The sequence below is a fragment of the Delphinus delphis genome, chromosome 12 (assembly GCF_949987515.2).
Source record: "Delphinus delphis chromosome 12, mDelDel1.2, whole genome shotgun sequence".
Taxonomy (NCBI): Eukaryota; Metazoa; Chordata; class Mammalia; order Artiodactyla; family Delphinidae; genus Delphinus; species Delphinus delphis.
Window position 1 is genome coordinate 6,820,610 of NC_082694.2, and position 20,381 is coordinate 6,840,990.

Below are 20,381 nucleotides of genomic sequence, written 5' to 3' on the forward strand. Positions count from 1 at the left end.
CACATGGGCTCCAGCTGTCACCTGCGGGGGTGATCGACTCTACTAGGGGTGGGCGGGGGGCATTGTTTTGTGTTTTAGCGAGTAAATCTCTGCGTCACAGTGAGAGACCTTGGCTGCCACCTTTGCAGAGCTACATGAAGCAGCGTCTGCTGAGCCCAGTAATTTGGGCTTCTTTTTAATATGCCTGCACGCCAGAAAGATTGAAGAACAACAGCAAAACCTCACCATAGTCTAAATCAATATTCTTAACTCCGGCCTGAGCACATTACAGATGCCGAAGGGTGAGGCTTTGCGTTCGATAAAGTAAGCGTGTTTCTTTTTGTTGGGTCCCTTGCTTGCGTCTGCCCCTCATCAAAGTGTCCCACTCGAGAAAAACTGAGGCCAACCTTCTCTTCCCGCTCTTCTTCCTCCCCGCCCCCAGGGTGGTTGACACCTTCTGCATCTGCGAAGGGTACAGTGTGCCTCGCTGCCTCATGTATGAGACTTAAGTGGAGACCTGCGGGCAGAATGCTCAGAGCCAAGTCAACCCAGCCACGTTTGGGAAGGTAGGTTGTGAAGATACAAATACATGTCCACTGAGTAAAAAAAGCACGCAAGTTAATGACGAGGAAATGCTGGGATTTATTTGGGTCTGATGGCTTCCCAGTGGATATAACTGGCTTCACCCTGGGAACCAGCCTCATTTCCATCTGAAAGCCATTCCGTCCTTTGTCCATACTTCATAGTGAGGGGCCAGGAAAGTTCAAGGGTGGGGTGGCATTCACCCAAGAGAATACAGCTACGGCAGCCTCAGATACCCCCAATTCTCAGCCAGCTTGCTGGGCCATTATTCCCCGCATAGAAATGCCACAGCTCAGGACCCCACAAGCTCAAAGAGCCACTTTGTGGTGTCAGACAGCTTATGCTTCCCACAATTCGGTTGTTCCTAGAGAACTCACCTCACGGCACTCAGAGGTTTCCTCTGGAGGTTAAGAACTCTGTCAGGGGTTTGTTTAGACCACGCAATACACAGCAAACGTTAGCACAAGGGTGGCCTATCTGAGACCCTCCACAGCTAACGTATTTATTGAGCAGCTGCTATGTGCTGGCACTGTTTTAGGTGCTGAGTGTACAACAGTGAACAGAACAGAGAAAAATTCCTGCCTTTACTACTTTTATTATATTATAGTTGAGGGAGATAAAGAAGATAAAGTATATAGTCTCTTAGGTGGTATAAATGCTAAATGGAGCAGAAGGAGGAAAGGACCGTGTGTGTGGTTTGTTTTTTTTTTTTTGTTTTTGGTTTTTTTTGCGGTACGCAGGCCTCTCACTGTTGTGGCCTCTCCCGTTGCGGAGCACAGGCTCCGGACGCGCAGGCTCAGCGGCCATGGCTCACGGGCCCAGCCGCTCCGCGGCATGTGGGATCTTCCCAGACCGGGGCACAAACCCGCGTCCCCTGCATCGGCAGGCGGACTCTCAACCACTGCGCCACCAGGGAAGCCCCGTGTGTGTGTTTTAGGGGAGGACTTGTAATCTGAGGGAAGGCAAACAGGGAAGGCCTCCCTGAGAAGTAACGTTTGAGTCCAGATTTCCAAAAGGTGAGGCAGTGAGTATGGGGCTATATGAGCAAAGAGCAGTGCAGACAGAGCCAGTGCAGAGGCCCTGAGGCAGGAGGGGGCTCAAGTAGCAAGGGGGTTGCCGTGGCTGGAGGGCAGAGACCAGGGAGACACGACTCAGGGAGGTGGGAGGAGCCCAGGCAGGGAGTGGACAGGGATGCAGCAGCGGATGTCGTGAGAAGGGGTCAAAATCTGGGTGTATTTGGAAGACAGAGCCAATAGGATTTGCTGATGGAAAGAATTAATAGAATCACGGGGCTTAATTGTTATTAAATTAACAATAATAACTTTCAATCGTATATTGTATCCTATTTATTTTCAATCCGGTTTTCAGGAATAGACAGACATCCACTCAAAACAAATTAAAAGGAGAATTTTTTTAAAGGGATATCTCATTTAATCCAACTGCAAGAAGTTGGACTGGGCCTCATAGAATTTAGTCCAGTACTACCCAATAAAAATGTAATAGGAGCTATAGATAGAATTTTAAATATTCTAGATCCTCATTTTAAAAGTTTTTTTAGGGTAAAATTAATTTTTTATAACTTTTAAATTCAACCCAAAATATTCAAAATACTGTCGTTCAACATGGAATCAGTACTTAAAAATGAACGCGTTGCTTTTTGCATTCTCTTCTTCGTGCTAGATCTCAAAACTCCGACACGTCATTTCACATGTACAGCCCGTCTCAGTTCACATGTACAGCCCGTCTCAGTTCACATGTACAGCCCGTCTCAGTTCGGACCAGCCACATTTCAAGTGCTCAGTGGCCACGTGTGGATGGTGGGTCCCCTCTGAGACAGCCCATGACTAGGTTACGTCACCAGGCATCTCCTCTCTCTCCCTCTGGTGTATCCGTATGTAAACCACTGGGACGCTGCTTCTCCGCACTGGGCTGCTCCCAGCCCCTTCCCAGAAGCCAGCTTCTGCCACCACTTCACAGCTTCCCAAGGTGGCTACTTGTCCTGTGATTCCCGTGATGCTGTCCGTGACCACCTGCCCCAGGGTCCCACACTGTAATGGTCTTTAGGTGAGAGAGGCCCGCAGGGAGGACAGTGGGTGGGAGGAAGCAGTTGGCATCTTTGAGGCTTTGTCTTGTGTCACAGCCGTCAGCAGAGGCTGGTAGCATTAGAAGTCAAGGAACAAACCAGGAGTGATTACGGTGGAGGGTCCCACAGCCGGTTACAGTGCTTGGGCAGCAAATCTGGTCTCCTTCGTTACGGGTCAGTCCTCTTTCCACCTGCTGTTCCCTCACAAATATCCTGGACTTCCAAGAGAACTTGGAGGTCACTGGTCCAACTCCACATCCAATGCAAGAGCCCTTCAAAAGCACCTCTGGATGGGAGCTTTTATGAGAACAAAATGCCCTCTGGGCAGAGACAGCCATGGGGGCTTGGAGCTGGGAGGGGGCAATGCGTTTCTGCAGCGAGGAAGCTGCTCTTCCTCTGGGCAGACGCGGTCCCTCCCCAGGATCCATGCTTGGCAAGCAGAGCACAGGCGGATGGAAAGCCACCCGACTCCTGGCCTGGGGACAGCTCACAGCCTGCAGGATCAGACCCCTGCAGGGGCCACCTGGCCGGTGCTGAAATGACCTGGGGGACAAGCCTGCTCACGGCCGCAGAGATGCCAGTTTAACCTCTCGCTCCCATCTTTCCTCCCTTCCTTCTTGCTCCCTCTTTCTCGGTGGTCCTCAGTGGACAGAATGGAATCGGTTCATGACATGCTCTTACCTTTGATCCACTCACAGCCTGATTCCCTCTGGTTCTTTCGTTCTTTTTTTTTTGGCGGTACGCGGGCCTCTCACTGTCGTGGCCTCTCCAGTTGCGGAGCACAGGCTCCGGACGCGCAGGCTCAGCGGCCATGGCTCACGGGCCCAGCCGCTCCGCGGCATGTGGGATCTTCCCGGACTGGGGCACGAACCCGTGTCCCCTGCATCGGCAGGCGGACTCTCAACCACTGCGCCACCAGGGAAGCCCTCTTTCGTTCTTTTTTAACAATGTTATAAGCATCTGTGAACCCACCGCCCTGTATGAACCATATGGCCAGATCCCTGTATCCATCTCCCTGCCTTCCCCGCTGGTGGGAACCGTCAACCCCTTCATCGTTATCTTTGCTTTTTAAAAAGAGTTTTAGTGCATTTGTATGTCTTTCTGTTTTTCTTTTTTTTGACCTTTGACCCCCTTCACCCATTTTGACCACCCCCATCCCCTACCTCTGGCAACCATCAATCTGTTCTCTGTTTCAGTGAGATTGGTGGTTTTGTTTTACTGTTGTTTTCTACATTGCATATATAAGCAAGATCATACCATCTTTGGCTTTCTCTGTCTGACTTATTTTATATAATGTATTTCTTTTAAAAGCCCATTTTTTATTTTTGTGGCTTAACTTTTTAAAAAGGAGGGTCATGTTATATGTCATCTTTTGGGACTTGTTCCACTTATTATTATACCAAGATTCCTCTACATTCATTGACTGTTGTGTAGTAGTTCAGTTTACCTACCTTCTCTCCCTTTGATGAGCATTTGGGTCCTTTCCCAATTTTGCCGTCGTGAACATTCACATGTGTATCTCCTGCTATGCACGTGGAGATGTTCTCTTGGGCGTGTGTGTCCAGGGCTGAACTTGCAGGCTGACGGGCTGTGTGACTATGACGTCTGGGGATGGGACCAGATCGTTTTCTGAAATGATGGCTTCCGTCGCCCTCCCACCGATATTTCTGTAGATTCCAATGATGTTTCCAAAACACTGACATTTTTAGACCCATTTCTCTAGCCGCAGTCGTCATCCCTGAAACACAGTCATTGGTGGAAGCTCTGCACTTTGGATAATCATAAAATAAGGAGTAGAATCTTCTAATACGGCAGCTGCTCAAATATTGGAAAGAATTGTTTAAACCTTCGTGTCTTCCCTTCTTCATTGAATACTCTTCAGTCCCAGATTTTTACTTCCCTGAGTACTTGTTTCGTTTTGACTTCAATTTATTGGTGTTTCTCTTCAAAGGTAGGTTCCCCAAGGGTACAACCCAGTGTCTCAGGAGGGCTCAGAAGACGGGGCTTTTATTTTTCTTTTTTAACTTTTTGGGCTACTGTTCGCTTTCATGCTTCCATGCCACTCTGCTGGTTTCATTTTAAGCTTGTGATCCAAAAAAAGAAAAAAAAAACCCTTCGGTATTTTTTTCACACGAATTAAAAGTAAGCTAGCCCTCCCAAAACTGCTTTATAAACTGTAAAGCACTCCATGTAGATACAATATGTTGTCCTTGTTATCAGACTGTGGTCACTATGCCCGTGACCGTGGGAACCCAAGAGCAGCTGTTCCCTTATTCCGAGTTGCAGCTTCTTAGTGCCGACCTGCCGTGTCTTCTAGACTCACAGTCATCCCGTCGTCTCAGCCTGCTGAAGCTCACACGTGGGAATAGCACATCTCTTATCCCTCCTTCAATAAATCAAAAGCAATGTGGACACGTGCAAGGTGTTAGGCTCCGGAGCTCGCTGGGTGTCTCTGGAAGGTTTTCCAACCAGCCAGGAATTCCCCCGGCTGTCTTATCGCTCAGCCCACATTTGGTCCTTTCTTCACTAGGCACATTGGGGTACTTCCTCCAGGGCTTTGCTAGTCTGGGTATCCTGGCACTAAGCCGTTTCCTTATCTGGCGGCCTTATCAGATGGGAGTGGGGTGACGAGCTTGACATGTCTTGGTTCTAGATGATCTCTGCTTCCTTTTTTAAGAAATCAAAGGCTCCTTTTCAAAACCTCTCTCAGATTTTCTTCTAAGTGGTTTCCCCTCAAGGGCAGTCCTACTGCAGGGTCTTCCGAAAAAAGAGTTAAAAAGAGCCTCCGGTGCGTGACCACGGGCATTTGTCTAGCATTTTTTTTTTTTTTTTGCGGTACGCGGGCCTCTCACTGTTGTGGCCTCTCCCGTTGCAGAGCACAGGCTCCGGACGCGCAGGCTCAGCAGCCATGGCTCACGGGCCCAGCCGCTCCGCGGCATGTGGGATCCTCCTGAACCGGGGCACAAACCTGTGTCTCCTGCATCGGCAGGCGGACTCTCAACCACTGCGCCACCAGGGAAGCCCTGTCTAGCATTTTTGATCTTCCTACTTCCCTTCGAATCCATCCCCCAAGACACTGAGGTCCTGGCTTTCAATTCTCGTTGGGAATTTGCCCGAAGAATGAGTCAGTTCAGTGGTGCTGGTCTTGGAAAGGGACCCTGAGCTGCTGAATCTGTGACTCGGTGGAGAAGGGAGAGGAAGGGGAAAAGGATGTGATCCCAAAGCTTGTTTACAAGAGAAACAGCAAAATACCCACTTCTCATTTCCTGCCTCCCCCCTGGGATTGGGGTTGATTCCAGACTCCACACCAAGTTCCTGTGCAGATGTTGGGGTGTTTCTTGCTCTGCTCAGCAGTCCCGGGTGTACGACAGGTCATCTCACTCCCAGTGCAAGTGATGGCTTATGTGGATGAGGAAATTTCCCAAAGGCTGACTTCCTTTTTTTAAAGTAACATTTCCTGATGTTTTTCTGATTATGAGAGAACACATTCCCTTTATAGAAAATGTGGGAATTCGAGAGAAGGGTATAAAAGAAGAAGAAGATAAATGCCAGCTACGACCTCACTGTCCAGAGATGCAAGCACGTGTGTGGTTTATTTGCAGGCCCCCGACACACTCACATACACGTGCCAGCAGGAGCGGGGAGTGATCACAGAGGCCTCTCTGTTTCCCACGTCCCTTCGGTCCTGCCCACGCGGTGGTGCTTCCTCCCTCCTGAAGGAGCATCTGAGCAGGCAGCCTGGCCTCTCTAGAACTCCTTGGGTGACACAAAGCCCCATTGTCCTTCTAGTTCACCAAACAGTATCCGTCTGACGCTTCGAATGTCCAGCCCCACATAACGTCCAAACTCTGAGCTGGGTTTGACGTGGAATCGCTTCCGCAGTCCTCCAGCGAGGTTTCTCGCCAGCAGAGAACTAGTTGCGGGGGTCTTCTCTTCCTCCCTCCCATTCTTCTACCACCTTGCTGGGTGTTGGTTGGACCCCGTGGGAGGGGAAGGTTAAGAGTGGCTGCAAAGTTTCTACTGCACAGCTTCACACTTTGGGAGGCCAGGCAGACCCTTGTCTCCTGGTGCCTTTGTTGACTTCTGCAGGGCAGCCCTTGGGAATGTCCTAGAATGCATCCCTGGCCTTGGTGAATGACTCTGAAGCCTGACTGCCCATCCTGGGGGGCCTTGCTGGGCAGAGTCCGGGCTCTCCCACCTGTCAGCTCTTTATCACGGGTGACCGGTGTCTGGCCATCGAAACTTCTCAGCCACTCTTGGCCTGAACAGGCTGTGGGTGTGCTGAGCCAGGGCAGCAGCCGTGCCCCTCTGCCTTCCCCCCAAGGCCACTGGCTGGCCAGCCGTCTCTCATCCATCCAGAGTCCTCTGCCCAAGCCAGACACTGACTGCGAGGGCCTCACGATCAGCCCTTCAGGCAAATCTGTGAACCCCCTTCCCCTGGGCCCCAGGTGACTGGACCATCCCATCCTGCACACCCTTCATAGGTCAGGGAGTGGTCTTGCTGCAAGAAACCCCCTTACACATCCTCCGTTTCCTCCTCTGTCTGTCTCATGGTGGGTGATCTGAGTCGAGGACTTTTTAGAGTTTTATAACCAAATTTTAGCTGAAAGCCTGAAGGTGCAAGTCCCCTGGCAGGGCGTGTCTCACAGTTCACCTTGCTGTCTGTCTCTGTCTTCACGCCCCAGCCTCTTGTGTAGACACCACAAGGATGGATGGATTGAAAGATCAATGTGTGGATGGATGGATGGACATGTGGATGGTCAAACAGGTGGCTGGACAGACAGACAGACAGGTAGCCCTAAGCCTAGAATCAGACTAACTAGTTTATAATCCTGGGAAAGTTATTTAACTTTTTTGTGCCTCAACTTCGTCATCCGTAAAACGAGAATATTCATAATGTTAATAACAGTACCTCCTTCATAAGAGGCTTTTAAGAAATTAACGCGAAAAACACACGTAGAGAGAATTGGACAGTGCTGGCACGTAGAAAGCAACCAAAGGCCCTTAACTTTCATAATTATGTACATGCATATTTTCACTTAGAATGTCATAAACATTTTCACATTAAACTATTTCTAAATGCATGGTGTAGAATGGCTATGAAATATTTTTTTGGCTGTTCCAGAATCCATTTAACCATTTTCCTTATTGGAAATTTATGAAGTTTATAATTTTTGTCTATTCTGAGGAACATGAGTCTCCACCTGTATCTGGTAATTTCCCTCCGAGAGAGTCTAGACAATCGTAAGCCCACGTGCTAGTTCTTGATATTCTTACCCTAATCTGTAATATCCTTGACCTAGGGAACTTGTTGGGTAAGAACTCCATTTAGCTGCGTTTCAACTTGCATTCATTGTATGGTTAGGGAGGGTGAGTCCTTTGACATGTGTTTTGGTTATGTGTATCCTTCGTGTATGTACATTATTATCCGATCACTTTCTCTTGGGGTGTTAGTGTTTTTCCTGTTGATTTATGTGAGCTCTATATACTAGGTAGATACTTTTTTTTTTTTTTACTTATTACATCTTTTGGAAATAATCGTCTCAGTTGCTTTTTAAATTTTGACTGTGGTGTTCCCGATTATAAAGTGAAATCACAGGATAGTCTGGGGTTGGAAATACTCAGTAAAATAAGCCGTGTGGATTACCGTCCTGCCAGGCAACTAGGAGTTTGTTTCTGCTTCTCCCTCCACAACAGCAGATGATACGCCAGGGCCTTGAATCTGAGCCTGCTGCGTGCTCGAGGATAATCCTTCTCGGTAGCACTTATTTTACAGCTAGACCTAGAGGGAAGGTTTTAAGCGATGTTCTCAAGAGAAGATGAAGTGGTCAATCTGCAGTTGAAAGTAGGAACTTCTGGCTCCGAATGCTGCCTTTAGACGTGACTGACGTTTTCTTTTAACTCCTGTTGTCACTTGTTTTCATCGTACGTTCTGGTTCTCCTTCCCTGAAGGAGCCTCGGTTTGGCCTCGTGACCTCGATGTGCCGAGACCTGCCTCTCCGTCCCTAACTGGTGCCTTCCCACCTGGGCTTGGGCGGCTTCCTGGAGGAAGAGGTGGGGGCTGGCACCAGCCAAGAGAAACGCTTCAAGACACTGTCAAATCCTGCTGCTTTTGGAAGCTAAGAATAAACAAAGGAGGCTGGCAGAAGCGGAGGCTGAGTGACTACGGAGCAAATTGTAGAAAATCACAGAAATCATTACATGACAGCTTGGCACATCCTGCCTTCCTGCTTTGTATTTTGTAATTTTACCACAGTCCAGGATTTCCCTTTTCAACAGACATCCACTTGGATACCATGCTTGTCATGGACCGGTGAACGACCTGTAAACCTGTAAAAAAAAAACAGACTTCTGTTTTTTTAAAATGTAATTGGTCATAGACATCATATCAGTGCTGTCTAACAAAACGCACATCAGAAAGATGGTGGGGTTTGGGACTTCCGTGGCGGTCCAGTGGTTAAGACTCCGCGCTCCCAATGGAGGGGGCACGGGTTCGATCCCTGGTCGGGGAACTAAGATCCTGCATGCCGCATGGCACGGCCGAAAAAAAAAAAGATAAGATAACGGAGAGATGAAACGTTGAGTCCAGAAGTACCTCTGTTATTCAATATTTAACAGCATTTGCTAACAAAGCCTTTAAAATGAAAAAATTAGGTAAACAAATGAATAATAAAAAGTGAAAATGCCAATCACATTGGAAAAAGAAACTAGTAAAATCATGGCACACTCACATGCTGGACTATTTTGCAGTGTTCATATTGATACTTCCCTGTTTTCAGAGGATTTTTAATGACAAGGGGAAGTGTTTATGGTACAAGCTGGAGGGAAGAAAATGGAAAGCAGAGCTGCAGGCGTGCTAATTGTGCGGTGCTGGTATTTCCTATGTAGACCACAGAATCCGTGTGCATAGTGCGGCTTCGGAAAAAGATGGGAGTGAACCACATTGAGGTCTACACGGCAGTATCCCTCTGAGTGGCGTGTTTCCTTCTTTATACTTGTCCGACTTTTCCAAATTTCAGTTACATATATTTTCTTAACGATCGGAAAAGAGGGAATACAGTTTAAACGTGGCAAGAGACGAAGCTGGAAGTTCTATTTCTAAATTTTCAAATTGCAGCTTTAAATCTGGCTTATTCTTTTAGCTCGTGCACTTGGTTTTCCCTGATCTTGGCACCCGGAGGTGGGGCACAAGAGGAGGCGCCAGGTAGGTTGATCATTTTTGTTTTATTATTTTTTTCAATAACACTTATCTCTTAAAAGTTCACATGTGCATAATAGGAAACCAAAAAACAAAAGAAGCAAAACACAAAGTCATCCATAATCACAAGCAGTTGGTTTGTTTTATTGTAAATGTTAAAAACACACATTTTGAAAAAAATCACAAAATGGGTGACCAGAGAAATGCAAAACTAAACAAACGATAAATATCACCTCTTACCAAAGAGTTCCTGCAATTATATGAAATTCCCAGTGCCTGGTATAATTCAGGTGATGCCAGAACCAAGTATGAGTCTCTACCTTCTTGAGAGATTTGGTGAAAATACAAAAGTCACAGTGTATTTTTCTGTTTCTGATACTTCCAACGTTTAGACATGTAAATGTCTAACTGTTGAAATAGTTAAGCAACTATATCCCTAGAACAATAAAACTGTTTTAATTACTCCTTGAACTAAAATTTCTAAGCATTCATCTAATTCGCATATTTGGATTCTATTCTGGAGACAGAAGGTACCTGGGTGGTATTTTTAACTTGGAAGGAAATTCCAGTGTTATCGGGTGCATCCTGTTATAATTGTCACTCAGTTATCATTGTTATTTGTTGTTTGTTTTAAATCAAGAAAAATCAGGAGAAATCAGTGAAATCAGGAAATCAGTAAGAAGGGATGGAAACCAAACTAGGGAAGGAGGCTGCCACCCTTGAAGGAGTGGAAGGCATGGAAGAGTTTGCCAAGCTAAACACTGGGCAACAGTTAATTTGAAAAAACTGTGTTGGGCTGCTAGGAGCCCATACGAGCTGCTGCCTTTCCCCAGCTCAGCAGAGGAGGAACCAGCCTTCCTACTGGGGGTCTGAGAACCTGAGTCCATTCAGCAGAGGGGACACTGGCATCGGTCCACCTCCCTTTGAGAAAGTCAATGGCGGAGGCAACCGGAGGCTTTCCCTGTGGCATCTCTTTAAGATTCGAGTGTCGTAAGTCGGGAAAGCAGAGGAGAACATCTGCAAGCCCGTTTCAAAGTTGATGCGTGTGAAATAGTATGAAATTGTCCACCTGACAGAGCTTGGTCAGGCCGTATGACTGGTTAGCTCTTCCTAATAAATGGAGTCAGTGATGAAACCCAGAGAAGAACTCTGGGGCTTCCCTGGTAGCGCCGTGGTAGAGAGTCCGCCTGCCGATGCAGGGGACGTGGGTTCGTGCCCCGGTCCGGGAAGATCCCACATGCTGCGGAGCGGCTGGGCCCGTGAGCCATGGCCGCTGAGCCTGCGCGTCCGGAGCCTGTGCTCCGCAACGGGAGAGGCCCCGGCAGTGAGAGGCCCGCGTACCGCAAAAAAAAAAAAAAAACAACAAAAAACCTCTCTCTTCCTTGGCTAGTCTGTTCTGTGTCTTCTCTAAAGCACGCCAGTGGTTTGACATCATCTTGAAGACAACCTTTATTTTTCAGGTATCATTAACGACGGGATCCGTTATCAAGAAAAGTTCTTTCTTCTATGCCCAGTACTGCTGCCTTCTGGGTAAAAAAAGATATCACAGGTTAGTACCTGTCATTTAGGTCACAGCCTGATCCGTACTAGGACCGTTCGTACTTTGAACCTAACTGGCTTTTCGGCTGTGGTGCCATTCATCCTTCTTAAGGATGGAAGCACACACATCACACGACCATGCCTCTGACACGGGCCACATCGTTGGCCAGAGAAATGCACATCGCGTTCACTTCCTCGGATACTGTTCATTTTCATCCTCATCTCAGTGGCCAAAGCCGTTTTGCACAAAGTCTTTGTCCTTCTCCATCCCTCTGTCAAATATGACGGAATGAGCCACTTCCTGCGCGAAACTTCCTCTAGCCCTCAGGACTCTGCGTCATCCAGTTCCTTCCCCAGAATGAGCCCTTCTTGGTCTCCTTACCACTCCCCGCCCCCCGAGGCCATGCATCTCCCTGAGATCCAACCCTTCATAATCCATGATGCTCTTCCCACACTTCAGCCCCAGGACACCTCATCCCTTTCTGTCTTCCACCTGCCGCTCCGTCCGCGGATGACTCCTTCTAAATCACTCTCCCACCTCCTAGGCTTTTCTGTCTGGCTGTCTACTGGACATTTCCATCCAGAAGACTCACTGGTACCTCACACTGAGGATGCAGAAATTTAACTTCATCCTCTCCCTCCAATCAGTTCCGCCTCTTGACGTCCCTATTTCCATCTGCGATCCCAATAGATACAACCTGTGCAGGGCGTCACCCGAAAGCCATCGCTGACTCCCTCGGGTCACGAGTCCTGTTCATTCTTCCCTTTCGGGTCTCCTGACCACTCTTTATGGTTCCTGATGTTTCCTTGAAGCCCTGGTCATCTCATAATAATCAGGATTATTTCCGTGGATCCCACGTGACCTCCCTCTCCTCAGCCTCACCTCTCTGTAAACACAGCCGTGAGTAAAGCAACTACACTCCGGTAAAAATTAATTTAAAAAATTAAATTAAAAGTATAATAATAAATAAATAAATGGAAGGAGTAAGAAAATAATGGATAATCTTGATTTGGCAAAACTTAAAACTTCTTTATCTTAAATAATTACAGGGAAATTCCATGTGTCTATGGGCCACATTCTTAGATATAATTTAACAAATGTAATACTTAATAGCAAAATATTCATGTTAATTCATATGAAGGCTGAGAACCCAGCAGGACCAAAACCAAAAAGAGATATTTAAAAAAGAGAAATATGAATTCTGAAACATATCAAGAAACCTTAATACCTTAAGGAATTCTATGAAAACTGTCTTTGTAACACTACTCATTAATATAAATACAAACCCCTAAATTTCAAAAGAAGTAAATAAATAAACACAACTGTGAGACTAACCTCCCCACAATTCTGCATTTTCTTTGTCTCTTCCTTGCTCAGAAACACTCAGGAGCTTGCTCTTACCTCCTGCGTGAAGCCTACGCACCCCCCTTTCCCAGACTGGTGTCCGCCCCCCAGATCCTTCCTACTGCACTTTATCCGACCCTGTTGCCAGTTTCTCCCCCATATAAACTGCCGGTTTCAGCCATACTCACTTTTCTCTGAAAATGTCAAATGCGGTTCTGTCTTTGCTCCTATCATCCTGTCCTTGCATGATGTCATTCCTTCTTCTCTCTGTCTCAGTGGACCTTCCTGAATCCTGTCCCTTCCCTGGGACATACCTCAGGGACCACCTGCTCCAGGGAACCGTCCTCAGCAGCCCCAGCTCTAGGGAAGACCCCCTCCTCCAGTGCCCCACGCCGCTCACTGGCTGTCGACCCAGCCAGCGTTGCCTCTTAATTCATACATTGTTCATGGAGCCTTCATGTGGCATAAATAGAGGACCACATATCCAAGCAGCCAGGGTCAGTTTTACCTTTACTTCTAGCCCAGCATAAGGATTAAGAGGGCCCTTCACTCTCCAAAGGGTTCTAGTGTGGACAAGAAACTGCAACGAATTATATGATCACCTTTTGTATAAGGTACCCTGTGTTGTAAGGCAGCGGCCAAGGGGGAGCCACGGGGAACCACCGGTATGGGTAAGACGCGGACCCGTCTCTCTGATGGCTTCATAGAGGAACTAAGTGTACATTTCGCTTGATAGCAAGTATAACGTGATGGGTGTCGGAAGTGTACACAAGGTCCCGCGAGAACTCAGAGATGGAGAGCGCACGCCTTGGGCCAGGGGATCAGAGGGGCCCGGGAGAGAGGCGTGCTTTGAAGGAAGCTGTGAAGGACAGAGCATTGACCGGTGGAGAGGGAGGCGGGAGGGAGAGGATGTCCAGGCTCAGGGAGGGAGGTGAGCATACACAGAGGTGTGACGGCCGTGCAGGATGCGGAGATAGGGTGGAGCAACAGCCTGGGGAAGGGACTTGAAATCGATGCTGGGGGCAGGGAGTCTGTAAGCCTTTGGGGTCGTCCTCTGGGAAACAGGGTGGTATCATCATGGGAAGCTCTGCAAGGCCAGGAACCATGGAGCTTGTTTTATCCCCAACATTGCCTGGAAACACAGTGTCGGCCCTGAAAAAGCTGTTGAAGAATGAAGAGCTTGGAATTAAGGTTTAAAGAGACTAGACTGGAAGGAGAGAGTGACAGCGGCCAGGAAATGGTCCTCAGTTGTCGTGATGAGCGCCTGGACCAAAAAGGAGGCAGAGCTGCAGGACCCTTCGGAGGCAGGGTCTTCGGATGGTTGAGCCCGTGTCCACAGACGGTGGCAGGGATGACTCAGGCCAGCCCGTCCCACCAAAACCTCGAACTCAACCTCGAGTCGAGTCCTTATTACCTGCTTCCCACCAGCTCCCCTCTTACATCTCTTATTCAGCCCTTAGTCACAAAGATGGAAAAATGAGAGCAGCAAATACAGAGAAGTTAGGGAAGGGAGCCGGAAGGATGAGAGATGTGTTTCAGTCATAGTCGGACCTTTCTTTGCGCAAAGGGGATCTGTCACTTGCTGATGTGTGTGTGTCTTTGTTTGCCCAGAGCACCCAGCAGGTGGTGTGGAGAGCCCTGCATGTGCCCCCCCCACCCCACACACACACAAGGAAAACAACCAACAGGGCAAGAACTGTGCAGGGGTGAGAGGCCATCAGTGTCCTGAGGCCTCTGCATTGATGTCACAGAGAAGGGGGCTGGAGCTGGTCTTTGTGGGGAAAAAATAGGCTTTACCCTCATCGAGGAAGAGGAGGGCTTCACGGGACAAAGGTCAGAACAAGGATGACATGGGCTTATTCTGGAGATCAGCCCAGCAGGTGCTTTTAATGTCCTGCGCTCCTCACGTGTCTGATAATAGATAAACTCTAAAGTCTTGGCCAATGAAGAGATTTTTTTTTAAAGCATTAAGGTTTTTTTATTTTGGAATTTTATTTTATTATTTTTTTATACAGCAGGTCCTTATTAGTCATCAGTTTTATACATATCAGTGTATACATGTCAATCCCAATCTCCCAATTCATCCCACCACCACCACCCCGCCGCTTTCCTTGGTGTCCATACGTTTGTTCTCTACATCTGTGTCTCAGTTTCTGCCCTGCAAACCGGTTCATCTGTACCATTTTTCTAGGTTCCACATACATGCATTAATATACAATATTTGTTTTTCTCTTTCTGACTTACTTCACTCTGTATGACAGTCTCTAGGTCCATCCACGTCTCTACAAATGACCCAATTTCGTTGTATATATGTACCACGTCTTCTTTATCCATTCGTCTGTCCATGGGCATTTAGGTTGCTTCCATGACCTGGCTATTGTAAATAGTGCTGCAGTGAACACTGGGGTGCATGTGTCTTTTACAATTACGGTTTTCTCCGGATTTATGCCCAGTAGTGGGATTGCTGCGTCACATGGTAATTCTATTTTTAGTTTTTTAAGGAACCTCCATGCTATTCTCCATAGTGACTATATCAATTTACATTCCCACCAACAGTGCAAGAGGCTCCCCTTTTCTCCACACCCTCTCCAGCATTTGTTGTTTGTAGATTCTTTGATGGTGCCCATTCTAACTGGTGTGAGGTGATACCTCATTGTAGTTTTGATTTGCATTTCTCTAATAATTAGTGATGTTGAGCATCTTTTCATGTGTTTTTTGGTCATCTGTATGTCTTCTTTGGTGAAACGTCTATTTAGGTCTTCTGCCCATTTTGGGATTGGGTTGTTTGTTTTTTTGATATTGAGCTCCATGAGCTGCTTGTAAATTTTGGAGATTAATCCTTTGTCAGTTGCTTCATTTGCAAATATTTTCTCCCATTCTGAGGGTTGTCTTTTCATCTTGTTTATGGTTTCCTTTGCTGTGCAGAAGCTTTGAAGTTTCATTAGGTCCCATTTGTTTATTTTTGTTTTTATTTCCATTACTCGAGGAGGTGGGTCAAAAAAGATCTTGCTGTGATTTATGTCAAAGAGTGTTCTTCCTATGTTTTCCTCTAAGAGTTTTATAGTGTCCAGTCTTACATTTAGGTCTCTAATCCATTTTGAGTTTATTTTTGTGTATGGTGTTAGGGAGTGTTCTAATTTCATTCTTTTACATGTAGCTGTCCAGTTTTCCCAGCACCACTTATTGAAGAGACTGTCTTTTCTCCATTATATATCCTTGCCTCCTTTGTCATAGATAAGTTGACCATAGGTGCGTGGGTTTATCTCTGGGCTTTCTGTCCTGTTCCATTGATCTATATTTCTGGTTTTGTGCCAGCACCATATTGTCTTGATTACTGTAGCTTAAAAAGCATTAAGGTTTAAGGGTAAGTTTCTTACCGACACCATGTTTTAAGAAATACAACATGTATATTTTGAAGGCAGAATATAATAAATGTTAATACTGTTGTTAATCTATGAACTGTGCTGGTGAAACTGTTTTCTATTTTATTATATGACGTCTTTTACATTAGGACCTGTGTGACCTTTTAAAAATTAGGTCTGAAAATAAAAACTTCATCTCTCTGCTTTCCAGGTAATGAAAACTATATCTCTCATCCATTCATTTATCTGTTCATTCAACAAATATTTAAGTTCCTACACTAAGTCAGGCCCTGTTCTAGCCACTGGTGATGAAGCAGTAAGCAAGATAAACAAGGCCTTCCCACTGGTCAGGTTTATTTATTTTTTTAATTATTATTTTTTTTGCCCCAGCTTTTTTTTTTTTGTGGCCGTGCCACGTGGCATGCAAGATCTCAGTTCCCTGACGAGGGATCGAACCCAAGCCCCCTGCAGTGGAAGCGTGGAGTCCTAACCACTGGACTGCCAGGGAATTCCCCCTCTGGTCAGTTTTAGTTGGGGAGAAAGACAGTCAAAAAGGAACGATAGTGAGATTGATCTGAAGACCATAAAATGCAGTCATGGGAGGCCTCCCTGGGAAGATGCCTTTGTAGCAGAAATGTGAAAAAAGCAAGTGGCCAAGTGAAGATCTGGGCGACCAGCATTCCGGGAGGGGAAAGGGCAGGTGCAGAGGGCCTGGGGCAGGGATGAGTGCAAAAAAGAGCGAGGAAGTCTGAGGGTGGAGGTTGGCATGAACAGGAGAGTGGGCGGAGGGGGATCTGAAAACACAGGCAGGGCCCACACGTCTTGGGAAGGAGGCAGGATGTTATTCCGAGTGTGATGTGAGCCGCTGGGGAGACTCAGGCTGGGGAGTGAAGCAGGCTGATTGGCATGTCAAGTGGAGATCCTCTGGCAGCTGTGCTAATTCTGGGCTGTAGGAGGAGATGGAAGAGGAGGGGGAGGGGCCTGTGAGGAGGCTTAGCAGCAGCCCTGGCAGAAATGCCCACTGAGACTTGTCACTGGAATTCCTTTCGTTCTCTGAAAGAGGCAGCAGAATACCAAGCAACACTACACGTGGACAGGAGCAGAGACTCTAGGACAGACTCCCCAGCTCCACCTCTAGAAAGCTGTCTGATCTTAGGCAAGTCACTCAACCTCTCTGTGTCTCAGATTCCTCACCCATTAACAAGGATACTAATATCTACGTCACAGGGCTGTTGTGAAGATTAAATGAATTAATACAAGGAAAATGCTTAAAACAGTACCTGGCACATGGTAAACATTTAATAAGACTCTTCAGCATATTGCCCTTGGCTTTGATGTATTTATTTTAATATATCTGCATGATTTTTTCATAGTGTTATGTGTGTTATTTTTATTTTGGCTCTTGTGTTTTTCGATCCTATCATTCCCACTTGGTTCTGTTGTGTAACTTCTGTTTCCTTGCAGAGGTTTTCTATTTTTTTAATCTGTTTCAAAAGAATTCATAATTATTTGGAACACTATTATAATGACTGTGTGAAAATCTTTGTCGCATAATTCCAACATCTGGTTCATCTCAGTGTTAGCGTCAGTAGATTGTCTTTTCTGATGCAAATTGTGATTTACCTAACTCAGTATTATGGGTGGTTTCCTTCCTCCCTCCCTCCCTTCCCTCCTTCCTTCCTTCCTTCCTTTCTTTCTTTTTTTATTGAGGTATAATTGATATACAACATAATATTAGCTTCAGGTGTACAACATAATGATTAGATATTTGTGTATATTGCAAAATGATCACCACATTAAGTCTAGCTATCATCTGTCACCACACATAGTGACAGAATTTTTTCTGGTCATGGTAACTTTTAAGATCTACTCTGTTAGCAAATTTCAAATATATGACATAGTATTAGTAACTGTAATCATCCTGCTATACATAACGTTCCCAGGACTTACTTATTTTATACCTGGAAGTTTGTACCTTTTGTCTCCCTTCACCCCTTTTGCCCACCCTCCAGCACCACCAGCCCCTCCATCCCTGGCAGCCACTGTACCTGTGAGCTTGGTTTTTGCTTTGCTCTTCTTTTTAGATTCCACGTGCAAGTGAGATCATACAATATTTGTCTTCTTCTGTCTGGCTTATTTCACTTAGCATACTGCCCTCAGGGTCCATGCATGTTGTCCCAAATGGCAAGATTTCATTCTTTTTTATGGCTGAATATCATTCCACTGTGTATATATACCATAATTGGCTTTATTCGTTCACCTGTCAGTGGACACGTAGGTCGTTTTCATATCTCGGCTGGTGTAAATAATGCTGCAGTGATCATGGAGGTACATGTATCTTTGCAAGTTAGTGCTTTTGTTTTCTTCCGATAAATCCCCAGGAGTGGGATTGGTGGATCATATGGTGTTTTTACATTCCCGCCAGCAGTGCACAAGGGCTCCCTTTTCTCCACACCCTCTCCAGCAGTTGTTCTCTCCTGTCTTCTTTTTTTTTTTTAACATCTTTATTGGAGTATAATTGCTTTACAATGGTGTGTTAGTTTCTGCTTTATAAACAAGTGAATCAGTTATACATATACATATGTTCCCATATCTCTTCCCTCTTGCGTCTCCTGTCTTCTTGATGACAGCCATTCTAGCAGGTGTGAGGTGATACCTCACTGTGAAGGACATGATGTGCATTTCCCTGATGATCAGTGATGTTGAGCACCTTTTCATGTACTTGTCGGCCATCTGCATGTCTTCGTTGCAAAAACGTCTGTTCAGATATTCTGCCCATTTTTAATTGGATTGTTTGGTGTTTGCTGTTGAGTTGTATGAGCTCTTTCTATTTTGGATATTAACCCCTTATCAGAGATATGATTTGCAAATATTTTCTCCAGTTCCATAGGTTGACTTTTCACTTTGTTGATGGTTTCCTTTACTGTGCACAAGGTTTTTAGTTTGATGTAATCCCACTTCTTTGTTGCTTTTACTTTTGGGGTCAGATTTCAAAAAATTCGTCACCAGGATCTATGTCAAGGAGCTTACCACCTATGTTTGCTTCTAGAAGTTCTTCTAGGCTCAGGTCTTACATTCAGCTCTAATTCATTTTGAGTTAATTTTGTGTATGGTGTAAGAGAGTGATCTAATTCATTCTTTTGCATGTGTCTGTTCAGTCTTCCCGGTGCCATTATTGAAGAGACTGTCCTTTCCCCGTTGTATATTCTTAGCTCCTTTGTCGTAAGTTAATTGACCATATATGTGTGGGTTTATTTCTGGGCTCTGTCTTCTGTTCCACTGATCTTTGTATTTTAGGGGTAATTTTCTGTCGTATCCTGGGCATTTGGGTTACGTTAGGAGACGTGACCCTGTTTAAACCTTCTCCTTTAGCAGGCAGGCACTGATTTAGGCGTAGCATATAGGATCTGGTCTGCTTTTGTGGGCTGTGGTTCCAGTGACAGTTCAGTTTTCTGATCATGCTGTTCTGATCTGTTTCACTCTTCTGGCGCTGCCGGGGCTTGTGCTCAGTTACCTGCTGGGCCACCTGCAGGGGCTGAACCCACCTCCATGGGCCACCTTCTCTGGGGAGCTGGGAGAGCCAGAGTGCTGGGCCTGCATCCCCTTATGCCACCTGGTGTAGGGCAGGGAGACACCAATCTCTGCTGGTATTACCCCTGTGGGTAGACCGCCTGCCCTGCTGAGCTCCAAGTGTGGACTGGGCATTGAACTGGCGAGGGGCTTCAATACTGTCCCTACATCAGTGTCCCGGGGGTGGTAGGGGGTGGTCAGCCCACCAGCACTCTAGAGCTGCTGCTGTGGGCATTTGGGGTGGCCAGCTCCTGCTGTCTCTGTCAGGCTTCCCTCTCCTGGTCCTCTTGGGATTCAGGTCTGTGCCTGTTGACAGTTCTGGGTTCCAGGTCCCTCCTGTGTGCAGTCCAGATACACATGGGCGATCGAAACAAAACAGCGAACTCATCACGTGGTTGCTTCTCCAGTCCTGTGCTCCCAGGCCGTCCACCATCTTCCTTCCAGCTTTCAGAGCCCTTTCCTCACGGGCGATTGAATCATCTCCAGGGTATCGGTTTGGATTCGAGGGCAGGAGCCAGGAAAAGTGAATGTACAGCCTGTTCCCTGGACATGATTCAAGCTGCTCCAGAAACTTTTTGAAAAAGACCATATATACTTTATAAATCGATGTTAATGGTGAATGAAATGCTTACTTATATGTTTGTTCCTCATCAATTAAACTATGACGATGGGGGACTTGCCTGGCGGTCCAGTGGTTAAGACTCCATGCTGCCAATGCATGGG

General features: G+C 46.5%; 1 protein-coding gene across 1 annotated transcript in view; it reads left to right on the forward strand.

Moving 5' to 3' along the window:
* Positions 1-473: 473 nt before the first annotated feature.
* RFX8 (regulatory factor X8) overlaps positions 474-20,381 on the forward strand; it is a 54,259-nt gene continuing 34,351 nt past the window's right edge. Inside the window, 1 exon segment of the mRNA XM_069541276.1 lies at positions 474-545. Within this exon segment, the coding sequence (XP_069397377.1) occupies positions 474-545 (72 nt within the window).